Source organism: Eumetopias jubatus, unplaced genomic scaffold (genome assembly GCF_037043125.1).
Source record: "Eumetopias jubatus isolate StellerSeaLion01/CBP00866 unplaced genomic scaffold, mEumJub1_p1.0 scaffold_196, whole genome shotgun sequence".
In the NCBI taxonomy this organism is placed as follows: domain Eukaryota; kingdom Metazoa; phylum Chordata; class Mammalia; order Carnivora; family Otariidae; genus Eumetopias; species Eumetopias jubatus.
In genome coordinates, this window is record NW_028275002.1 from 158,379 (window position 1) to 176,979 (window position 18,601).

Consider the following 18,601-nt stretch of genomic DNA (forward strand, 5'->3'; position numbering starts at 1 on the left):
CTGTCCCTCCCCAGGAGAGGAGGTGAAGCAGGCAGACGTTGTGCTCCTGGGATACCCCATCCCTTTCCACCTGAGTCCTCACATTCGCAGGAAAAACCTGGAGGTTTATGAGGCTGTGACGTCCCCTAAAGGTCCTGCCATGACCTGGGTAAGGAAACTGCAGGGGTGTGGGGTGGTGGTCCTCACAGCAGCCACAGCCCTGCCCCACTAGCCTCAGTCTCCCCTCCCCACGCAGTGGGCTATGCCCCAGCATGTCCTCTGACCTCTGACCTCTGACCTCAGAGCATGTTTGCTGTGGGCTGGATGGAGCTGAAGGACCCCCAGCGGGCACGGGACCTCCTGGAGAGGAGCTTTGCCAACATAGCTGAGCCATTCAAGGTAGCCTAGTCTCGGCATCAGCTCTCACACTGACCACACCTGCCTCCCGCTCTGGCCCCTGGTTGGTAGGAGAGGGAGCCCAGTCTCAGGGGGAGTCAGAGCAGGGTCAGGTCCCTGGTGACTCCTGCCTGACCTTGGGCCCTGCCCTTGGGAGCAGGGGCAGCAGCCTCATGGGGGCCCGTATCCTGGGAGTCCGGGCACTAACTGCCTGGCCACGTGCAGGTGTGGACAGAGAATGCAGATGGATCGGGCGCTGTGAACTTCCTGACAGGCATGGGGGGCTTCCTGCAAGCGGCACTCTTTGGGTTCACAGGGTTCAGGTGAGTATAGGCCGGGCAGAGAGCAGTCACATGCCCCCCCACTTCCTGCTCTCATGAACGTCTCCCCTCCCCCCAGGATCACCAGGGCTGGCATGACCTTCGACCCCATGTGTCTGGCAGGGGTCTCTGGAGTGTGCATCTATGGCATCTGCTACCAGGGGAGCAAGCTTGACTTCTCCTTCTCCGAGGGCTCTGTGACAATTGAGGTCAAAGCCCAGGCAGGACCCTGGGCCCCCCTGCTGGAGGCTGAGCTGTGGCCGACACACACTCGACTCCCCCTGTTCCCAGGTAGGCAACCACCCCCAGATCACCCAGGGGTCCAGGGCAGGTGAACCCCCCAGGGTAGCCCCCAAGGTATGTGCCCCCACTCCAGATGCCCCCCTCTCCCTGCAGGGCACAAAGTCTCCTTTCCCTTGTCAGCTGGACGGGTACAAAGGTCACTCCCAGAGGCAGCAAGCTCTGCTCCAAGAGGTTCCTAGGAGAATTTTTTGAAGACATTAAATACCTGCCCCAGAACCCACAGACCCCTTGTGGGACACCGCTGGGTCCTCCAGCCGCACCAGCGTCCTCACCCTGGGGCTATCCTGGGCACTGCACCCGAACATCCAGGGCTTCAGGGATGTCTCTGGGTCCTCCCATCTGGCCTCCCTCCGTGGGTGCCGCCAGCTGGCTGCATCCACCCCTCCTCAACACCCTCCCGGCTGATCCCCTCCCTCCTGCCCACTCTCCAACCAGCAGCCAGGCTCAAAGGCTCCAGGGAAAGTCTGAATTTGTTGGCCCAAAGTTCAAGGTGGTCTGCCTCTAGCCTGAACCCCTCCCCAGCCTAAACCTCCATGGACTGCAGCTTCCCCATGGCCTCACACTCAGCCACATCTGTGCCTGCCTTTCTGGGCTGACACCTGCACCTGTACCCTTCCCCAGGACAGCACTACGTGGGGTTGGGGTGTGGCCGACAGCTCTGCTGAGAAGGCAGACACAGGTGCAAGCCTCCATGTGGAGGATGGCAGGGGTGAGGGGCATGAGGCAGGACATTGGTCCCCTGTGGAATTCCTTGGGACTCTCTCAGTTACAGACCAAAATGGAACTTTGTGTGTCACACGGATGAGGTCAGGCATGGCTGAATCCAGGTGCGCTCAGCATCCTCAGTCTGTGGCTCCTCCAGCTTCTGGGCCACTTCAGTGAGGTCGGACAGTCCCCGTCACAGGTTTTTCCTCAGCCAAGAAGAGAGGGAAGTGGGTGCAGAACAAGACCCTGCACCTTCCCTCTAACCTGCCAGAAGGACTGGGGCCAAGGGTGCATGGGTTCAAGGCCACCGGCCTGGGCCCATCTGTCCTAACAGGCTGCCTCTCCTCCTGGGGCCTCAGCCCCTCAGCTGGCACATCCAACTTGGGTCCTTGGGGGTTTCTCAAGAATGAGGTGAGATGGTACCTGCTGCCAAAATTTTGGTGAGAACCGTGCCACCTACATGGCCTGAGGTCTGCCTGAGGAATTAAAATTCCATGCTGAAAAAGTCTGTCTGCCATAAGGAGCTGGTGCTCTCCTTCCTTCTGAAAGTGAGGGCTGCCTAATGGATGGGGTCAGGTCAGGAAGTGCAGTAAAGCGCCCATATAGAGCAAGCAGGTGGGTCTGCCACCCTCCTTCGCTCTGGGAACCGCCTCTTCTCTCTCTGTTCTTGGTGGAGAGGTAGTCCCAAGTTCTCCAGGAAGCAGACACCAGGCATACAAGCTGTGATGGACAAAGCCATGTGAGGAAGTGGGGAAGGAGGGTGGGTGGAGCTGTCAGGGACCCTAAGGCTTGTCTCTGGGTTACTGTGGGGAGCAGCACATGGCAAGACGGATGGCCTCCAAGGGAGCACAACCAGCCAAGTTGCAGATCAGCATGGATGTCAGTGCTGGTCCCCAAGAGCATGTGACCCCAGAGACTGGGGCCAGCACCTTGGTAGGGCTTGCCCAGGTGCCCACAGGCTCTCCCTCAACTGCTGGACATGTGGCAAAGGCTGAGGCAGATCTCTAAAGCAGGGCATGGTGGCTGGGACTATTCCAGGAGAGCAGATGCTTATTTTCACAGCCCTGGAGCCAGAGGTGGGCACAGACATCAGGTGGGGTGGTAGGTGGCCCTGTACTCACAGGACTGATATAGCCTGACGCTTCCTGCATATACACGCCATGTATGTGTGCCTCCGTCTGTACACGTAGTGAGGTGACCCTCCAAGGGGGCTGTGGCAGGGTGGCACTGCACGTGTGCTGGCATGGCTGGTCAGGGGTCCATGATAGCCAACTGCCTAAACTTGATCAGGGTCCCTCAGCCTGCCCGGGAGACAGCCTGGGATAAGGAGGTTGCTGGTAACTTTCCCCCATGCCCGTCTTGACCACACACTCTGCGTCCTCAGCACCTGGGCACAGGCCAGACAATCTCTGTTCCCCTCACCAAATGTGGGGACTGGCAGACCATCCCATGTGGGATGCGACATGTACCTGGTCGCACACAAGCTGATCCCCACTTCTGACCTGTGCATCCAGCACAGGTGGTTCCCTTCTTGGGCCAAACCTGGAGCTCAGGATTGGCATGCTGTGTCCATCCTGGTCCAAGCACTGGCACACTTATCCTTGGTCCAACGTGGGACCAGCACCCGGCATGGGCCAGTGCACCATATCCATCCCCAGGCCCCAGGCAGCACACACCCCTACCTGCAGCGGCTGGCTTGGGGCAGCACACACTCCAGCATAGGGCTGGGATGCTGTTGGTATGTGGCCAGGATACCATCTCTCCTAGCACACTGGGGAGACAGCTAGGCCAGCCGTTGGCTGTCACAGAAGAGGGGGGTACTCTGAGGCTCCAAGTACAGCAGCTAGACAGGCCCCCACTCCCAGCCCAGGCAGATGGGTAGGCAAGGGGTGCTCTCTGGGTGGGGCGCTCAAAACCCCGAACCACCCTGCAGTTAAGGCCCCTGCAATTAGCCTGCCCTGTCATTGGATCAGCCGCAGGGAGGCCTAAGGGACCTCATCCCCAACCACACAGGGTGTGTGCATGGGTTTAGCAACCCCCCTCTTTGCCAGGCTCTGCTGGTTTCCGGGAAGGGGGAGAGTGGTGCACAAGGGAGGTGCAATGATACAAGGACGTATACCTAGCACCAAGGATGCTCAGGAAGTGTCCTCACCTCCCAGTGCTCACCCTCTGCCCTACTGCACACATGTGTGTGAGGTTTGCGTGCATGGTTGATAGAAGAGTCACGCCTGTGTGCTCATGTGTCTGTGTCCAGCCTCACTGACCCAGGAGAGAGGAAATGCACTGTGGGGACTGAAATTTCTCAAAACTAAAGGAATGCAGGAGTCATAGGGACAGACAGAATGACCCAGAGAAGGAAGCTGGCACTTGCCTGACCCACTGACAGAAACATGCAGGGTGAGGACAAGCGATGTCCTCCTAGGGGCTCCCACTGAACACAAGTGCACACACAGATAGGGAAGGGCACACATGTTCTGGAAGAGAGGCCACTAAACCACAGTGCCCAGCAGGGCAGCAGAGATCAAAAGTCTGAGTTCCCAGACTTCATTCTAAAATACTCAGGCGCCTCCACCCCAGAAGCCACAAGCCACCCTGTGCCTGAGTGAAGGCGACAGTCGGAGCACGGCCCAGCAGACAGACGGGTCATCCTACCATCATGCTGGGGTCAGTCCAGGGGAGCCCCTAGGGTGGGTGGTTCCTCTCAGGAAGAAGCCTTCTCCCACCCCAGCAAAAAGCCCAGGAGGCACTTTCTGGAACCAGGTGCTTTTAATTGCGAAACTAAGGCTGAGTGAGTCTGCTGAGTGAGGAGGGAGGGTCCAGCCTGGGTACAAGGAGTTAGGGGAGTGGGGACCATCAAGGTTGGAGTTGAGGCCAGTGGGGTCCAAACAAGGGATCTTCAGGGTCAGCATTAAGTGCCCAGGCTGGGGTGGGAGGGGTGGGCATCAGGTCCTGTGGTGGAGTTGGGGTTCCAGGGGGTCAGGGTGGAGTCCCTGGAGCAGTGCCCTGGGGGTTAGTACTGGGGTCAGGGTCTGTGGGTCAGGATGCAGACAAGGCACAGCCTGTCAGTCATAGTCCGAGTCGTCAAACTTGGTGCTAAAGAAGGCGGCAGAGTCCTTGGCCAGCCGGGAAAGGTGCAGAGCGCCGGTCACCACCAGCGCCAGGAGAAGCAGAGGCGGCACCAACGCCCACATCGTGGCCAGGATGTTGTAGCACTTGGCTTTGGACCCCAAACGCCGGGCTGCCTCCAAGTCTCCAGCCACCTTCTGGTCTCGGGCCTGTGGACCAGTGGTGGGGCCAGGTCTCTACATACACTGGGGGCCCTAGCTCCTCCCACCCCAGCTGTGGACTCAGAGACCAACCTGGGCCAGCATCAGCCTCCAAGGACCCTCCATGGTGGAGAGTCCTGGAGTGCTGAGGACCCCAAGGAGCTGAAGTCAGAGGGGCTTTGGTCATAGGAAACCCCAGCATGTGAAAAGCCATTTGATGAAAAAGACCCCCTTGGGTAACCCCCCAACAACTCTGTGCCCTTCTGGAGGGACTAGACCCCCCCCCAAGGACAGTACCCCTGCCTCAATGGAGAAGCCCTCATGAGGTGAAGAGCTTGTACACCGCCTGGCTAACGGAGTGGCCTTCTCACAGGCATCGCCCCTTGGAGAGGCCCTCCCGCCACAAGCCTCTCAGGCCCTCTGGACAAGCAACCCCCCCACCCCCGTCCAGGGAGACCCCCGCCCGCCCACCTTGATGGAGTAGGCCAGCGCCAGGAAGCCGAGGCAACACAGGTTCAGGTAGAGGGTGCTGAACACCGACCAGATCAAGTGGTCTCGAGGTGGGGGTCTCGGCGCCCCCAGAGTGAGGGCCGTGTGGGCGGCGCCGTCTGCCTTGCGGGACGTCGGGGCCCGGGGGTCCTCGCGGGGGTACGACGTGTCCATGGGTTCCAGCGCCGTCTCCTCCTCGCTCGGGCTCCAGCTTCGAGGGTGGGCGCCCGGGGCCGCTTATAGCCTCGCCGCTGCCCTCCCGCAGCCCGGCCCGGCGCAGCCCGCTAAATATAACGACAAATTACAGCCCGGCGCGGAGAGCGCGGCCCCGCCCCGCCCCGACGCCCGCCGCACGAGCCCCTCCTCCGCTCCGGGAGTCCCCGCCGGCAGGCGGCTGGGGCGAGGGGAAGGGGCGTGCGCTGGCTGCAGACTGCCCACCCGAACCCCTGCCCCACGGCCAAAAGGAGTCCTGGGGCTGTGGGTGGGAGCATGTCGCCTCAGCTGCGGAGAAGGGCTGGAGACCCCCCAGGCTTGGGCTCCATCCCCAGAACCCAGAGTTCAGGTTCTGCCGGGGATCTCCTCGGCTCCACCAGCGGCCGGCCTTGGCACTCCAGAAGTCCCTGCCCATGTGCTGGCGGGAGGAGACCGGACACAGCAGGACGGAAACGGGGCTGTGGCACTATGGGGGGTTCGCCAGCGGAGACCCCAGCACCATTGCTGCTAGGTGCTGCAGTGAACTCTCCGTGATCTGCTAGGGGGCCAGCCCTCCTCCCTCATGGGTAGACAGCTGCTTCTCAGCCTCCTTGGCTGGTTACTCCTGCCCTCCTGAATCCTCAGAGGTTTGGAAGGATGAGCTCAGGGATCTGTTTTGGGCTCCCTCTGGAGGGTCCAGCAACCCCTTGGCTGTAAATGCCACCTATGTGCCAATAATGGATATTTACAAGGGGCCAGACTTCACTGAACCCCAGATTCACATACCTAAGTACCTACTCTGGCAGAAGGGCTCCCAGGGTCTCCAACCTAACTTTTCCACAAGACCTCAGGTTCCTGTCCCCCAGCCTCTTGTCTTCATCAGTTGGGGTTGTTATTAAAAGTACCGTAGATTGGGTGGGTCATAAACAATAGAAATTTATTTCTCACAGATCTGGAAGCAGGAAGTCAGATCAGGAAGCCATCGTGGACAGGTTCTGGTGAGACCCTCTTCCTGGTTGCATATGGCTAACTTCTCACTGTGTGCTCACATATTGGAAGGGGCTAGGGAGCTCTGTGGGTCTCTTTGATAACAACACTAATTCTCTCATGAGGCTCCACTGTCATGACCCAATTACCTCCCAAAGCCCCCACTTCCTACTACCATCACTTTGGGCATTAAGATTTCAAGAACAAATTTTGGAGGGCACAAACCAGGGGCCCCACTGAGAGTTTGACTTGGGCCTGCCATGATGATTCCTTGGACCATCAGAAAGAGGGGCCAGGATGATGTTTTGCCTGTTGAGATACTGTGATATGGTGATTTATATTAAGAAATATATATTTCAGGGGCGCCTGGGTGGCCCAGTTGTTAGGCATCTGCCTTTGGCTCAGGTCATGATCCCAGGGTCCTGGGATCAAGCCCCACCTCTGGCTCCCTGCTCGGCGGGAAGCCTGCTTCTCCCTCTCCCACTCCCCCTGCTTCTGTTCCCTCTCGCTGTCTCTCTCTCTATCAAATAAATAAAATCTTAAAAAATATATATATATATATTTCGACATCCCTGTTTCTGGCACAGAACCCCTAAAACCTTTGGCATTTCTGAAGTGATAAAGGTGTCTTTTGTTATGTTAATGAGGTGACTTTTGGACCCTCAGCTAAGGATGGGGGCTGGCTGCCAAGACAGCCAACCAAGGGACTGGAGGGTCGGTTCTATCCCACCCTCTGACCTCCAGGGATGGCAGCAGGGCTGAAGGTTGAGTTCAATCGCCAAAGGCCAATGAGTCAGTCATGGCTAAGTAATGAAGCCTCCATAAAACCCAAAGGACAAGGTTTTGAGAACTTCTGGGTTGGGGAACACGTGGAGATCCGGGGACAGTGGTGTGCCTGGAACCGCCATGGACATTTCCCCAGACCTCACCCTGGGCATTTCTTCCATCTGGCTGTTCCTGACTTGGATCCTTTAGTAATCAGCTAGGGATCTAGTAAGTAAAATGTTTCCCTGAGTTCTGTGATCTGCTCTGGTGAATGAACAGAACTGAGAAGTCATGGGAACCTTGGATTTACAGCCACTTGGTCAGAGGCCCAGGTGACAACCCCGACTTGTGACTGGCACCTGAAGTGGGGGAAGGAGGACAGTCTCGTAAAAGTAAACCCTTAACCTGTGGGATCTGACATTATTTCTAAGTAGATAGTGAACACCCTGCTGGTGTCCAACATTTCCTTAGTGTTGTCTGGGCAGTCCCCCACACATTGGAATTGGGTTACTAACCTTAAAAATAAAACTGCCAATTATTTTAGCAGGAAAAGGGGTTTATTTGGGAATAGCAGAAAATCACAATTCTGGAAAAGGAAGCTACGGCAAAACCATAGATAAGTCCCAAAACATCCAAGCTCTTTTATGGGGGGGGTGGAGTTGGGAGCGCTGTTGTAAACTAGAAGTCCATTGGAGTGAACTGGGAGTGGCAAGTGTACTGGCTTCTCATTTGTTGGACTGTGAGCATCTCTCATTGCCTGGGCTCTGCTCTCAATGGCTGAGCTGTGCTCTCATTGGCAGAGCTATGACTAGCTCTCATTGGCGGGGCTGTGACTGGCTCTTATTGGTTGAGCTGTGCTCTTATTGGCTGGGCTGTCCTAATGGGCGGAACCCCTCCTTCCTCCGCGGCGCAGGGAAGCTCAGGGTTCTTCCCCCTGGGATTGCAGAGGCCTGCGAGGAGGGAGTGGTGGGCGGGAGAGCTCCCCCTGCTGGCCTCCACTGCGTGTTAGTCCACGGGTTCCAGGAACCAAAGTTACATACTGAGCTGGGCCTTTAGTCCGTCAATCCCCTCAGATACCTAGGCTACCTGGCTGCGGGTCAGTTAGGCACAGACATGGAGATGGCATCCCAGCGCTGCAGGGGCGGCAGGGCACAGACGGCGGGAGGTGGGGGTCTGGGGCTGGATGGAGGCCTGAGGATGCAGCCGTACAACCCCGCACACACACTGAGATTGTGTGTCACTTTCAGGATAAAATCCAGGCGTGGTAGGCTGAGAGACCTCCTGTAGCAGAGGTGCCCCACTGCCAGGATTTTGTGATCCATTTTGAGCACGGCCAGGAGTAAAAATTAAACCCTGTGGACCATGGATCACATCACTTACATAAGCCGTCAGTCATCATTTCTCAGAACACATCCCTTGGCGAGGACTTCAGCACACCTTCCCGTTACCCGTGCACCTGAGGGGACGTCTACTTTATCAGGCACGTGGTGGAGAGCTGCTCAAGGGTGAGCTCCTGCCCCTCGCTCTGCCCTCCACAAGCAGGGACAGCGCGTTGGTGGCTCAAGATGACCCACGGTGGGACTAGCACCCCACAGACACTGCTGAGGGCAGCCCGTCAGGACTTTGGCCGGGCCGCGCTGGGGCCTGCTGGTGGCCATCCCTGCCCCTCACTGACCTCACCCCACACCGGGCACCAGGGCCAGCTTCGCTCCCACCGGTGCACATCGGCTGCATCCGTCGGGACAGGCTTCTGGGTCAGTGTGTGTCCACAGGACAACAGACCTCTGGCAAGGAGGGACCTCTACCTGAAACCATCCTCCGTGTGTTGCCCCAGCTGGAGGCCAGATACAGGCAAGGCCTCAGGACAAGCCCACCCACCACACACATAACACACAGAGGGTACGGGTGGGCAATGAGGACGACGCGGGCTCAGGGGCAGGGTGGGGAGTCTCAAAGGGCCCCTCCCCAGGTGAAAACACAGCACCCTCACACAAGTGCTTTATTGACTACGATGGCAGATTGACATATACATAAAACACTGTGACAGAGGTGACAGCCTCAGGCCACGGGCAGCTACGAGTACCCTCCATAATGTTTTATGATCTCCGAAATTGTTTGGGAAATCATCAGTGATCCAGTGACAAAAAAAATGATGAACGTGATGGTCAGAAGGAGGCCCTAGACCAGGGCCCAGATGTTCAGGCACTTGGCGGTGGAGGCATAAGTCTGGGCCCCAGTCAGGTCACCCACCATCTTCCGGTCCCTGGACTGGGGAGAAGAGATGGAGTGTGCGATCAGGCCCAGGTTCTGGTGAGAGCCAGGGACTCAGGTGGCCCCCTGGCTGGTCCCTGCCCAGGGCAGTCTCCACCTGCCCTTCACCCTCCCCATTCCCTGGAGCCTGAGCAGGACCGGGCCCCGTGGACCCTTCCCTCCTGGGGCCTGCATCTCCTTCCTCAGCCTCTCAGGAGACCCCAGGTCTTGTCCTCCCTCTGCTTTGGCCCCTTCACTGGCCTCACACCCCACCGGGAGGCAGTTTCCTGTGAGTTCCTTTGCTCTTTCTGGGAGAGCCTTGGAGCCACACGTGCATCTGAGGGATGTAATTGCTAGTATTGGTCAGCAGGGGAAGTCCTTGGAATCTTGGGGACAAAGGCTGCTCATGGCCAAACCCAGGCCCCTCCCGCAGCTTCACTGCAGTCACACACACACACACAGACACACACCCCCCGCACGTGCCCTGTGGGCTGGCAGACCTCCGCGGGCTCACTGCACCTTCTGGGAGAGTCCCTCCCCACACCCCCTCACCTTCACAGAGTAGGCGAAGGCCACGAAGCCCAGGCAGCACCAGTTCATAAAGATGGTGTTGAACAGGGACGAGACGATGTGGTCGGGCACGGCTGTCTCACTACGGATGTTGATCACAGTGGTCATCACGGGAGCCGAGCTCTGGGGCGCCCCGAGTACAGCCACCTCCTGCTCCTCCTTGAGCATCTCCTCATAGGTGGGGGCGGGGGGGGGGACGCCGTTGTGGGCGACCGGGAAGAAGTGCTGGGAGTTGTGGTTCATGGTGGGAGATGGAGCACCTGTGGTGTGGATGTGGGCGCCGGACCTTGCTCTGGGCCCTCCCTTCCCCAGTAGTTTCCATTTCTCCAGAGTTTCTATTTCCTGCTTTTTCCAACGTGGTGAACTGGCTAGGTACCAAGAGGATGGACCAGTGACTGAGTGTCAGGTTACACCAGGGCCAGGTGGGAGGAGCCAGAGGTGTTTGGGGAGAGCCTCCTGTCCCAGTCACTCAAATCAGGCCTGGATACCTACCCCACTTCCCTATTTAGGGGTGTGGGTGGGCCCTGGGGTCTTTAGCCTGGGACTCTCCCCACTGTTTTACCTGTTTTCTACAGTCTCTGCTTATGAATAACCGATGTTGTTGACCCACCCTGGTGGTTCTTATTATAAGAAGCCCTTCAGCAAACTTGAAAAACTTTAGACCTGGAAACTACATAGCACAGCTGTAGCCACAAAACAGGTTCTGAGGTGGGGGTTGGGGGTGGAAGGGAGGGAGACAGGGAGACAGGGAGACAGGGAGACAGGGAGAGGGAGGGGGAGAGCCAGAGAGTGAGAGAAAGAGAGAGAGAGAGAGAGAGAGAGAGAGAGAGAGAGGAAGCTGGACCCAAAGAACACCTGACACTCTGCAGGGAGCTCAAACCAGAACAGCCGGAAATCTGGTCCCAAATAGTTATCAAAATTCAACCAAGATCTGTCCCAGGTGGCCAGGCACTTTATCTTGTCATTAGGCTGGCCAAGTGCTCATTTGAGATAGCTGTCTCAGAAATGGGTGAGTCTGATTAGGTCTGGCACTTGCATTATATGGGAGGGAGGGAGGGAAGGGAGGAAGCAGGGGAGGGAGGGAGAAGAGGGAGGGAGAGAGGGGGGGAGAGAGGGAGGGAGAGAGGGAAGCAGGAAGCACAAAGAGCTGCTGACTTGAAGGGGAGCCTCCAGGACTGACCTGGCCCCACTGCTGGAACCCAGGTAAGCCCGGGTGCCCCAAAGGGCAAGGCGCCCCTGGATAAGGGGCTCCCACCCTGATACCCGCCTGTGGCCGCCTGGACTTCTCCAGCCTCTCCCGGGTGACTGTGTCGAGGGTGCCCCCCACCCACTCCCTCTGGGGCCTCAGACAGGAACACCTGCTGGGGCAAGCTCCTCCTGCATGGGGCTGAGGATGGCCCCCACTCCCTAGGGCAGCCCAGGCTCTGGCAAGAGCTCACAGCTAGTGCCCCAGGGCCCCCGGTGCCTGGGATACCCTTCCCGGGGCACTGGGTAGCTGCTCCACCCTGCAGGGCCAGTTCGGTTTGGGTGGAGTCGGGGGAGTAGTCCTTCCGCTCAAGCTTTCTGTCCACTGGGGTTTGGCCACCAGGTCTGATGATCAGCTTTGGCAGTCAGTCCACAGTTGAGCGCTCTGTCCCTCCCCCAGGCCACTCCCGGGCTGTCCCCACCCCACCCCCACCCCCACCCCCAGAGGAGCAAGGACAGAGCTGGTGGGCTGGGGGAGGCAGTAGCAGGATGCAGCAATGTCTGGATCAGCCCAGAGGGGCTGGGAGGTGCGGGTCTGCATCAGCTGCACCCACAGATACAAAATCCCATGGCCTGCCCAGAGGACCCGAGCTGCCCATTCCCCCCAGCACCGCTGCTTCCACACACCTGAGAGTCAGGGGGCCTTACCCTCGGGACCAAGGGTGTTCTGGACACGGGACGTCCCTGGGTCGGGGACCCCCATCCTAGGACCCTGGTCCAGTGCTTGCTCCCAGCAGGAGACCAGAAACCAGCACAGCCTGAGGACATGCCCTGGCCCCTCAGAGCCACACAGCTGGGGGGGGGGAAGGGAGGGGGGGTTGTGGGGGGAGGTGGGCCCAGTCTCAGGGGTAGGCTAGGGACTCCAGCAGGGGCCGCTCAACCCCAGGGAACGTCACAGCACCGTCACATGCAAGTGTACTTTATTGAATTCAGCTGTAGGCAGGCAAGTGTGTTAATGTAAAGGGCTGGACGCTAAGGGACAGGGCCAGCAGCGCACGGTGGAGGACTTGGGTCTCCTGCCATGAGCACCTAGTGGTACCCATTGTTCTCCTGCATAGACTTTAAAAATACACTGTAGGCTGTAGCGTAGACAAACACCAGAAGAACAATGGATCCAGTGGTCAGAAGGAGGCCCAGGACCAGGGCCCAGATGTTGAGGCACTTGGCGGTGGAGGCATAAGTCTGGGCCCCAGTCAGGTCACCCACCATCTTCCGGTCCCTGGACTGGGGAGAAGAGATGGAGTGTGCGATCAGGCCCAGGTCCTGGTGAGAGCCAGGGACTCAGGTGGCCCCCTGGCTGGTCCCTGCCCAGGGCAGTCTCCACCTGCCCTTCACCCTCCCCATTCCCTGGAGCCTGAGCAGGACCGGGCCCCGTGGACCCTTCCCTCCTGGGGCCTGCATCTCCTTCCTCAGCCTCTCAGGAGACCCCAGGCCTTGTCCTCCCTCTGCTTTGGCCCCTTCACTGGCCTCACACCCCACCGGGAGGCAGTTTCCTGTGAGTTCCTTTGTTCTTTCTGGGAGAGCCTTAGAGCCACACGTGCATCTGAGGGATGTAATTTCTAGTATTGGTCAGCAGGGGAAGTCCTTGGAATCTTGGGGACAAAGGCTGCTCATGGCCAAACCCAGGCCCCTCCTGTAGCTTCACTGCAGTCACACACACACACACACACACACACACACACACACACACACACACACGCACGTGCCCTGTGGGCTGGTGAACCTCCGCGGGCTCACTGCACCTTCTGGGAGAGTCCCTCCCCACACCCCCTCACCTTCACGGAGTAGGCAAAGGCCACGAAGCCCAGGCAGCACCAGTTCATGAAGATGGTGTTGAACAGGGACCAGATGATGTGGTCGGGCACGGCTGTCTCACTACGGATGTTGATCACAGTGGTCGTCACGGGAGCCGAGCTCTGGGGGTGCCCCAGGATGTCCACCTTGTTCTCCTTGACCATCTCCATCTTCGGAAGGAGCAGGTGCGTCCCCGGTGAAGAAGGGTTGGGAAGTGGGTTCCTGATGCAGAGACTTCGCAGGTGGGTTGGACGCTGGGATATTGCTCAGGGGCCCCTCTAGGGTATGTTTGGCCTCTCAGAAGTTTCTCTTTCCTGGTGTTTTGTAATTGGGTGAATTGGCTGACTCTAGGTGGGCCAACCACTGAGTGTCAGGTTCCACTAGAGCAGGGCGGGACGTAGGGCTGGGTGCTGCTAATCTTTACTTCCTTTTACTCTGATTTATGTAACTCTTATTTTATAGAACTTGGTTTTTTAATCCATGTAGCATGCATAACAAAAATTTGCTGTTTTATCCATTTTACAGTGTATCATTTCGTGGCTTTTTGTACATTCTTGATGTGCAACAACCATAACTAATATTTAATTGCAGATCATTTTTATAACACAATAAGACCCATCTGGATTGTTCACTCATTCCCAATTTCCCAGGCCCCCAGCACCTGGCATTCGCTTTATCTGTTGGCATCTCTCTGGATTTCCCTCGTCTGGAGTTTCATATGTATGGAATTCCGTAATACGCGGTCCCCTGTGAGGGGTTTCTTTCACTCGGAATAATGTTTTGAAGCTTAATATTGTCTTAACGTCTATCCATACTTCTTTCCTTTTTATGGGCAAATAATACTCTGTCGTATGGATATAGGACATTTTTCATCCAGTAATAACTTGCTGGACATCTAAACCGTTTCCACTACTTGGCCACTGTTAGTAATGTGTATGTCACCCATTCGGTACCTGCGAGTGGATTTTCTGTTTCATTCTCTGAAGAGCGGCCCTGGTCTTCTCCCTACAGGCTGCGTGGCCCCTTCTGTGTCACAGCTGCAGGCACCAGGGTTCTGATGTGGACAGAGCTCTGTGCGTGTGGGCCTGCTGTGGGGGGTGCCTTCTGTCACCCGGTGGTTGGGTCTCAGTCTTTCAGGAGACCACCCCCGCCTGCGACCTTTCTTTCCCTGCTTAGGGTGGACAGGAAGGCCGACGGGGCTGGACTGGGTATCTCCCTTCCCCACACTGGCTAGGCTCTTCCTGAGGCCATGTCTTTGCTAAGCCGGACAGAATGCTCTGGGCATAATTCAGAATGTTTGCAGCGCCTTCCCTGCCAGAAGCATAAGGGGGTTTTTCTCTGTTCTTCACTCTGAGAACGCGCTGGGGCCCCCTTGAGCTGCAGGAGTTTTATCCCTGGACTTGGTCTCCCGAAGTCTCCCCGAGGGAGTCAATACCTGTGGGGGTTCCTGGCAAGCAAGCCCCTCTTCTCACCCACCCCGCCAGTTTGGGAGCCGCTGCTACAGTGTCTGCCTTCTTGACGGAGCCAAGATGAGTCCTTGATTTGCGGTTTCTGCATCCACTCTCCTGTTGAGGAGCCGGGAGTGACAACCTCCAGGCTCTTCAGGTGCAGGGCTGGAGACCAGACCTTTCGTGCTGAATTGTTAAATTTCAGGGACTACCCCTTCCTTCGACGGATTTTCCATGTTTATAAGAATAATTTCTATCTTTTTATTGATGTCCTCTGGTTTGTATAACATTGCCTTGCAGCTTCCTTCACTTCTTTGAGCATGCTTTCCTTTAGCTCTCTGAACCGTATTTATAAGGCTGTTTTGAGTCTTTTCCTGTTAAAGACAACGTCTGATTCTCTCTCACCTGCACTTCCTGTTGACTGCTTTCTCTCTAGAGTATGGGCCATATTTTCTTTGCTTGCTCATAAGTTTCATTGGAAACCGTACAGTTTAGACAACATGTTATAGCAATCCTGGGTACTGGTTCCACCTTTCCAGGGCTCGTAGTTGCTATTTGCTTGTTTAGTATTTACTGCCTGGTTTTATTCTCCCCACCCCCACCCCCAGCTCAGGGAGGAACGGTGTTGGGCGGGGTTGTCCTGACCACAACCAGCTGACTTCCCCTGACTGTTCACTGATCACTCTAGTGTTTCAACCCTGCCCTGTTGTATAAATTGCTCTGTACATGAATCCAGTCAAATCCTGGCTCCTTTGAAGGAGTATTTTCTGATGTCAGTGTTCGATATTTTCTCTGATGTGAGGACGGCGCACTCAGACTCTTTATTCCCTGGTTCACTTCTGCAAATGAGCTGACTTACAGCTCAGACTGTATCTTCGCTGTGACCCTGCCTGTCCTCCAAACTGCCCTTCACCGAGGCCTGCACTGTTTCTGAGAGTGACCTTGGGCTTGAACGTCATGCTCTATTGCAGATGAGGCCAGGTTTTGGGAAGAGATTGGAGACTGCTTTATGGCCTGCTTCTCTTCCCCCAGCAAAACCTCTGAGCAAGTTCTCTGGAGCTGCGGGTGGGAACCTCTCTGAGGGACTTCTCCTGCCCTCTCGGAGCTGAGCACTCAGTGGAGGGGAAAGCCGCTTGCTTCTCCGAGCGTGGACAGCCTCCATCTCATGACCCAAAGCAAAGACAGTGAGGGTCCCCATGTGCTCAGTGCTTCAAGCCCCAGGCAGAGCCTCTGTTCCACGACTGGGAGCTGGGCAGGGGGGAGCCCCAGTCTCCGGACTTCACTCACCTGGGACTCAGCAGGAGGCGGCCGGGCAGGATGGGAAATGATGAAGTCCTGCTCCTCCCAGGATAAAGCCCTCCGGCTGAGTGCTGAGGGCTCAGGGAGAGAGAGAGCTCTGTGTCTGGCCTACTTCAGTCTGGAGAGGGGTCTGCACCGTGAGGACCTGGTGGGGAGAGCGAAGGGGAGGGAGGGTGTAATCTTGGTTCCTATGGCACAAGCTCTGACCTTTCTTTCTAAATTTTCATAGATGTTCTTGAATAGATGTTTCTTCACCTGCTGTTTGTCTTTGGGGCCATTTCCAGAGTCTTTACATGGTTATTTTATATAATTATCACCGGTTTGCCTGGGGAGTGGGCCAGCTCATGCTGCCGTGCTAGAAGGCATGCCCCCAGAGTTTATCAGAGGCATTTCTTTGTGGTCTGACAGCTTCACTGACCTGGAGCTCCAGACTCCTGGGCTCAGTGAAGGGAGGGCCACCCTGGAGAGGGTCATGCCTCCTCTCCTCAGATCCTGAGACCGAGGCTGAGGCTTCCCCGACCCTTCCTTGCTTTATACCTGGTGCCTTCATCTTCAGGTTAAATTTCAGAATCTGGTGAGAATGTCCATGCTATAGGCAGGGTTCTCTAGGAGTCATGGACCTTGTCCAGGAAATCAAGAGTGTTTTCTGTCTGGTGGATCCTGCTCCCTGTGAGCATCTCAGATATTTCCAAAAGGGTTCACTTGCCTGAGGTGACCGATATTTGTCACAATGATTAATTTTTCATCTGTCCCAAGTGAAACAGGTGGAAACTGGCCCAGATTGCAGAAAGCCTCACAGACCCCTCTCCACCACCTTCCTGTCTCAGGACTCCATCAGAACCAGTGGTTCCTGCTGGTATTGGTTCTGTCAGTCCCCAGGGAAGGGGTTGCAGTGGGTAGGTGAATTATGTGATTTTGGGGTCACAAAATGCTGTGCCACCTTCTGGAGCCGCAGCTCCAGGGACTGCCCAAGACCTAGCTGTTCCAGCAGCTGAGCTTCCTTCCTGCCAAAGAGGTGGCTGTGTCACTGTGCAAGATACAGAGTGTGACCCCACGCACGGACCTCCTGTGCGGGGTGGCCAGGTGGTGACCGGGCCACAGTGGTCACTCAGGACCCGCCGAGCACAGGGCTCAACCTCAGGGCAGGCACGGAGGGAGGTGAAGGAGGTATTTCCTGTTGGGGCCTTGGGTTTACATTCTACTCAGTCACCCATGAGTCATTTCCATTCATTTATTTAATATTTTCACATATTAGCTTAGTGTCTCTCTCAGGATATCCTTTTCCATAAGGATTATACATTTTTAATGTCCATAAATATATTAACAAAATATTTCTGACTAGATATATATTTTACCAATCTCTCCCCTCAGGGTGACCTTGATGCATGAGCAGGAAGTGAAAACCAGGCCAGGCACGCAAATTACTGGAGACTTGAAGATGTGTCTCCCCGCCCCCAAAGCCCCCTGGCAAAGACTGGGTGACTTATTGGCTCCAGGTACTTAATCTCTGTGCACGCATGAGCTCACCATAAAAGTAACGGAATGGAAACTACGTGTCTCACAGAACTAGTGCGGGAACATCCCTAAACAAATAGCAACGGCAACAAGAGTGGGCAACAAAGCCTGGTGGGCCGAGGGCCTGATTTCCAGCGCTGCCAGATCACGTAACTGAAACTGTCCAGTTTTCAAATTAAAATTTTGAGACAAAGAATCACAAATACACAGCCCACATGAAGAGGGACGCATTCAGCAGAAGCTGTCTTTGAGGGGTCAGACACACTAGGTGAAGATCTAAAATATGATCAAGAGGGGCGCCTGGGCGACTCAGTCGGTTGAGTGGCTGCCTTCGGCTCAGGTCACGATCTCAGGGTCCTAGGATCGAGCCCTGCGTGGGGCTCCCTGCTCAGTGGAGAGCCTGCTTCTCCCTCTGCCTCTGCCTGCCACTCTGCCTACTTGTGCTCTCTCTCTGTCTCTCTGTCAAATAAATTAATAAAATCTTTAAAAATTAAATAAATAAATAAAGTAAAATATGATCAAGGAACCCCCAAAGAATCACGTCTAACAAGTTAAAAGGAAATATGAGAATAGTGTTTTACTAAAAGGAGCCTATGAAGAAAGAAAACATTTTTCAAAGAGCCAAATAGAGATTCTGAAGTTGGAAAGTGTGCTAGTGAAATGAGAAATTAGCTGTGGGGTTGAGAACATAACTGACCCATCAGAAGAGAGTCAGCGAGCGAGCATGCAGGTCAGTAATTGGGATTATCCTGCCTGCAGAAGACAGATGAATCGGTCCTCAGAGGCTTGTGGGATGCCATCAACGGTACCACATGGGTGCGAGGGGCCCCAGGGCAGAGGTGAGAGAAAGCACAGAACGAGCATTTGAAGAAAGAATGGCCAAAAGCTTACCAAATTTGATGAAAAAAATCCCCACTAATCCACATGTCCGAGAAGTTCCACAAATTCAAAGAATGACCCCAAAGAGATGCGCACGTAGACATATCATAGTCACACTGTCCAAGAGATGCACATGTAGATACATCATAGTCAAACTATCGAAAGTCAAAGACAAGGAAACTCACACACTCACTCTAGT

The 18,601-nt window shown here is 56.0% G+C and overlaps 4 protein-coding genes and 1 long non-coding RNA gene across 5 annotated transcripts in view; 2 read left to right on the forward strand and 3 right to left on the reverse strand.

The window, feature by feature from the left end:
* Positions 1 to 2,223, forward strand: part of PGGHG (protein-glucosylgalactosylhydroxylysine glucosidase) — a 6,942-nt gene extending 4,719 nt beyond the window's left edge. The window contains exons 10-14 of the mRNA XM_088020818.1: positions 15 to 148; positions 283 to 378; positions 601 to 698; positions 775 to 986; positions 1,092 to 2,223. Coding sequence (XP_087876944.1) covers positions 15 to 148; positions 283 to 378; positions 601 to 698; positions 775 to 986; positions 1,092 to 1,177 — 626 coding nt within the window. The 3' untranslated portion in view covers positions 1,178 to 2,223. The remainder of the gene's footprint in view (positions 1 to 14; positions 149 to 282; positions 379 to 600; positions 699 to 774; positions 987 to 1,091) is intronic.
* Positions 2,224 to 4,668: 2,445 nt separating this feature from the next.
* IFITM5 (interferon induced transmembrane protein 5) lies at positions 4,669 to 5,670 on the reverse strand. The gene is made up of 2 exons (XM_028094255.2): positions 5,441 to 5,670; positions 4,669 to 4,978 (listed from the first exon to the last, which is right to left on the reverse strand). The coding sequence occupies exons 1-2, from the start codon at positions 5,630 to 5,632 to the stop codon at positions 4,766 to 4,768; spliced, it is 405 nt and encodes a 134-aa protein (XP_027950056.1). The 5' UTR covers positions 5,633 to 5,670; the 3' UTR covers positions 4,669 to 4,765.
* A 3,717-nt stretch (positions 5,671 to 9,387) lies between these two features.
* LOC114201509 (interferon-induced transmembrane protein 2-like) lies at positions 9,388 to 12,246 on the reverse strand. The gene is made up of 3 exons (XM_028094195.2): positions 12,116 to 12,246; positions 10,205 to 10,590; positions 9,388 to 9,670 (listed from the first exon to the last, which is right to left on the reverse strand). Exons 1-3 carry the CDS (start codon positions 12,168 to 12,170, stop codon positions 9,581 to 9,583), a joined length of 531 nt encoding a protein of 176 aa, XP_027949996.2. The 5' UTR covers positions 12,171 to 12,246; the 3' UTR covers positions 9,388 to 9,580.
* Positions 12,247 to 12,370: 124 nt separating this feature from the next.
* Positions 12,371 to 13,581, reverse strand: LOC114201526 (interferon-induced transmembrane protein 1-like). The gene is made up of 2 exons (XM_028094231.2): positions 13,243 to 13,581; positions 12,371 to 12,691 (listed from the first exon to the last, which is right to left on the reverse strand). Exons 1-2 carry the CDS (start codon positions 13,429 to 13,431, stop codon positions 12,497 to 12,499), a joined length of 384 nt encoding a protein of 127 aa, XP_027950032.1. The 5' UTR covers positions 13,432 to 13,581; the 3' UTR covers positions 12,371 to 12,496.
* Positions 13,143 to 17,557, forward strand: LOC148161314 (uncharacterized). Its single transcript, XR_015767666.1, has 2 exons — positions 13,143 to 16,904; positions 17,380 to 17,557. It is a non-coding gene; the product is annotated as an uncharacterized LOC148161314 (long non-coding RNA).
* The last annotated feature ends 1,044 nt before the right edge of the window (positions 17,558 to 18,601 follow it).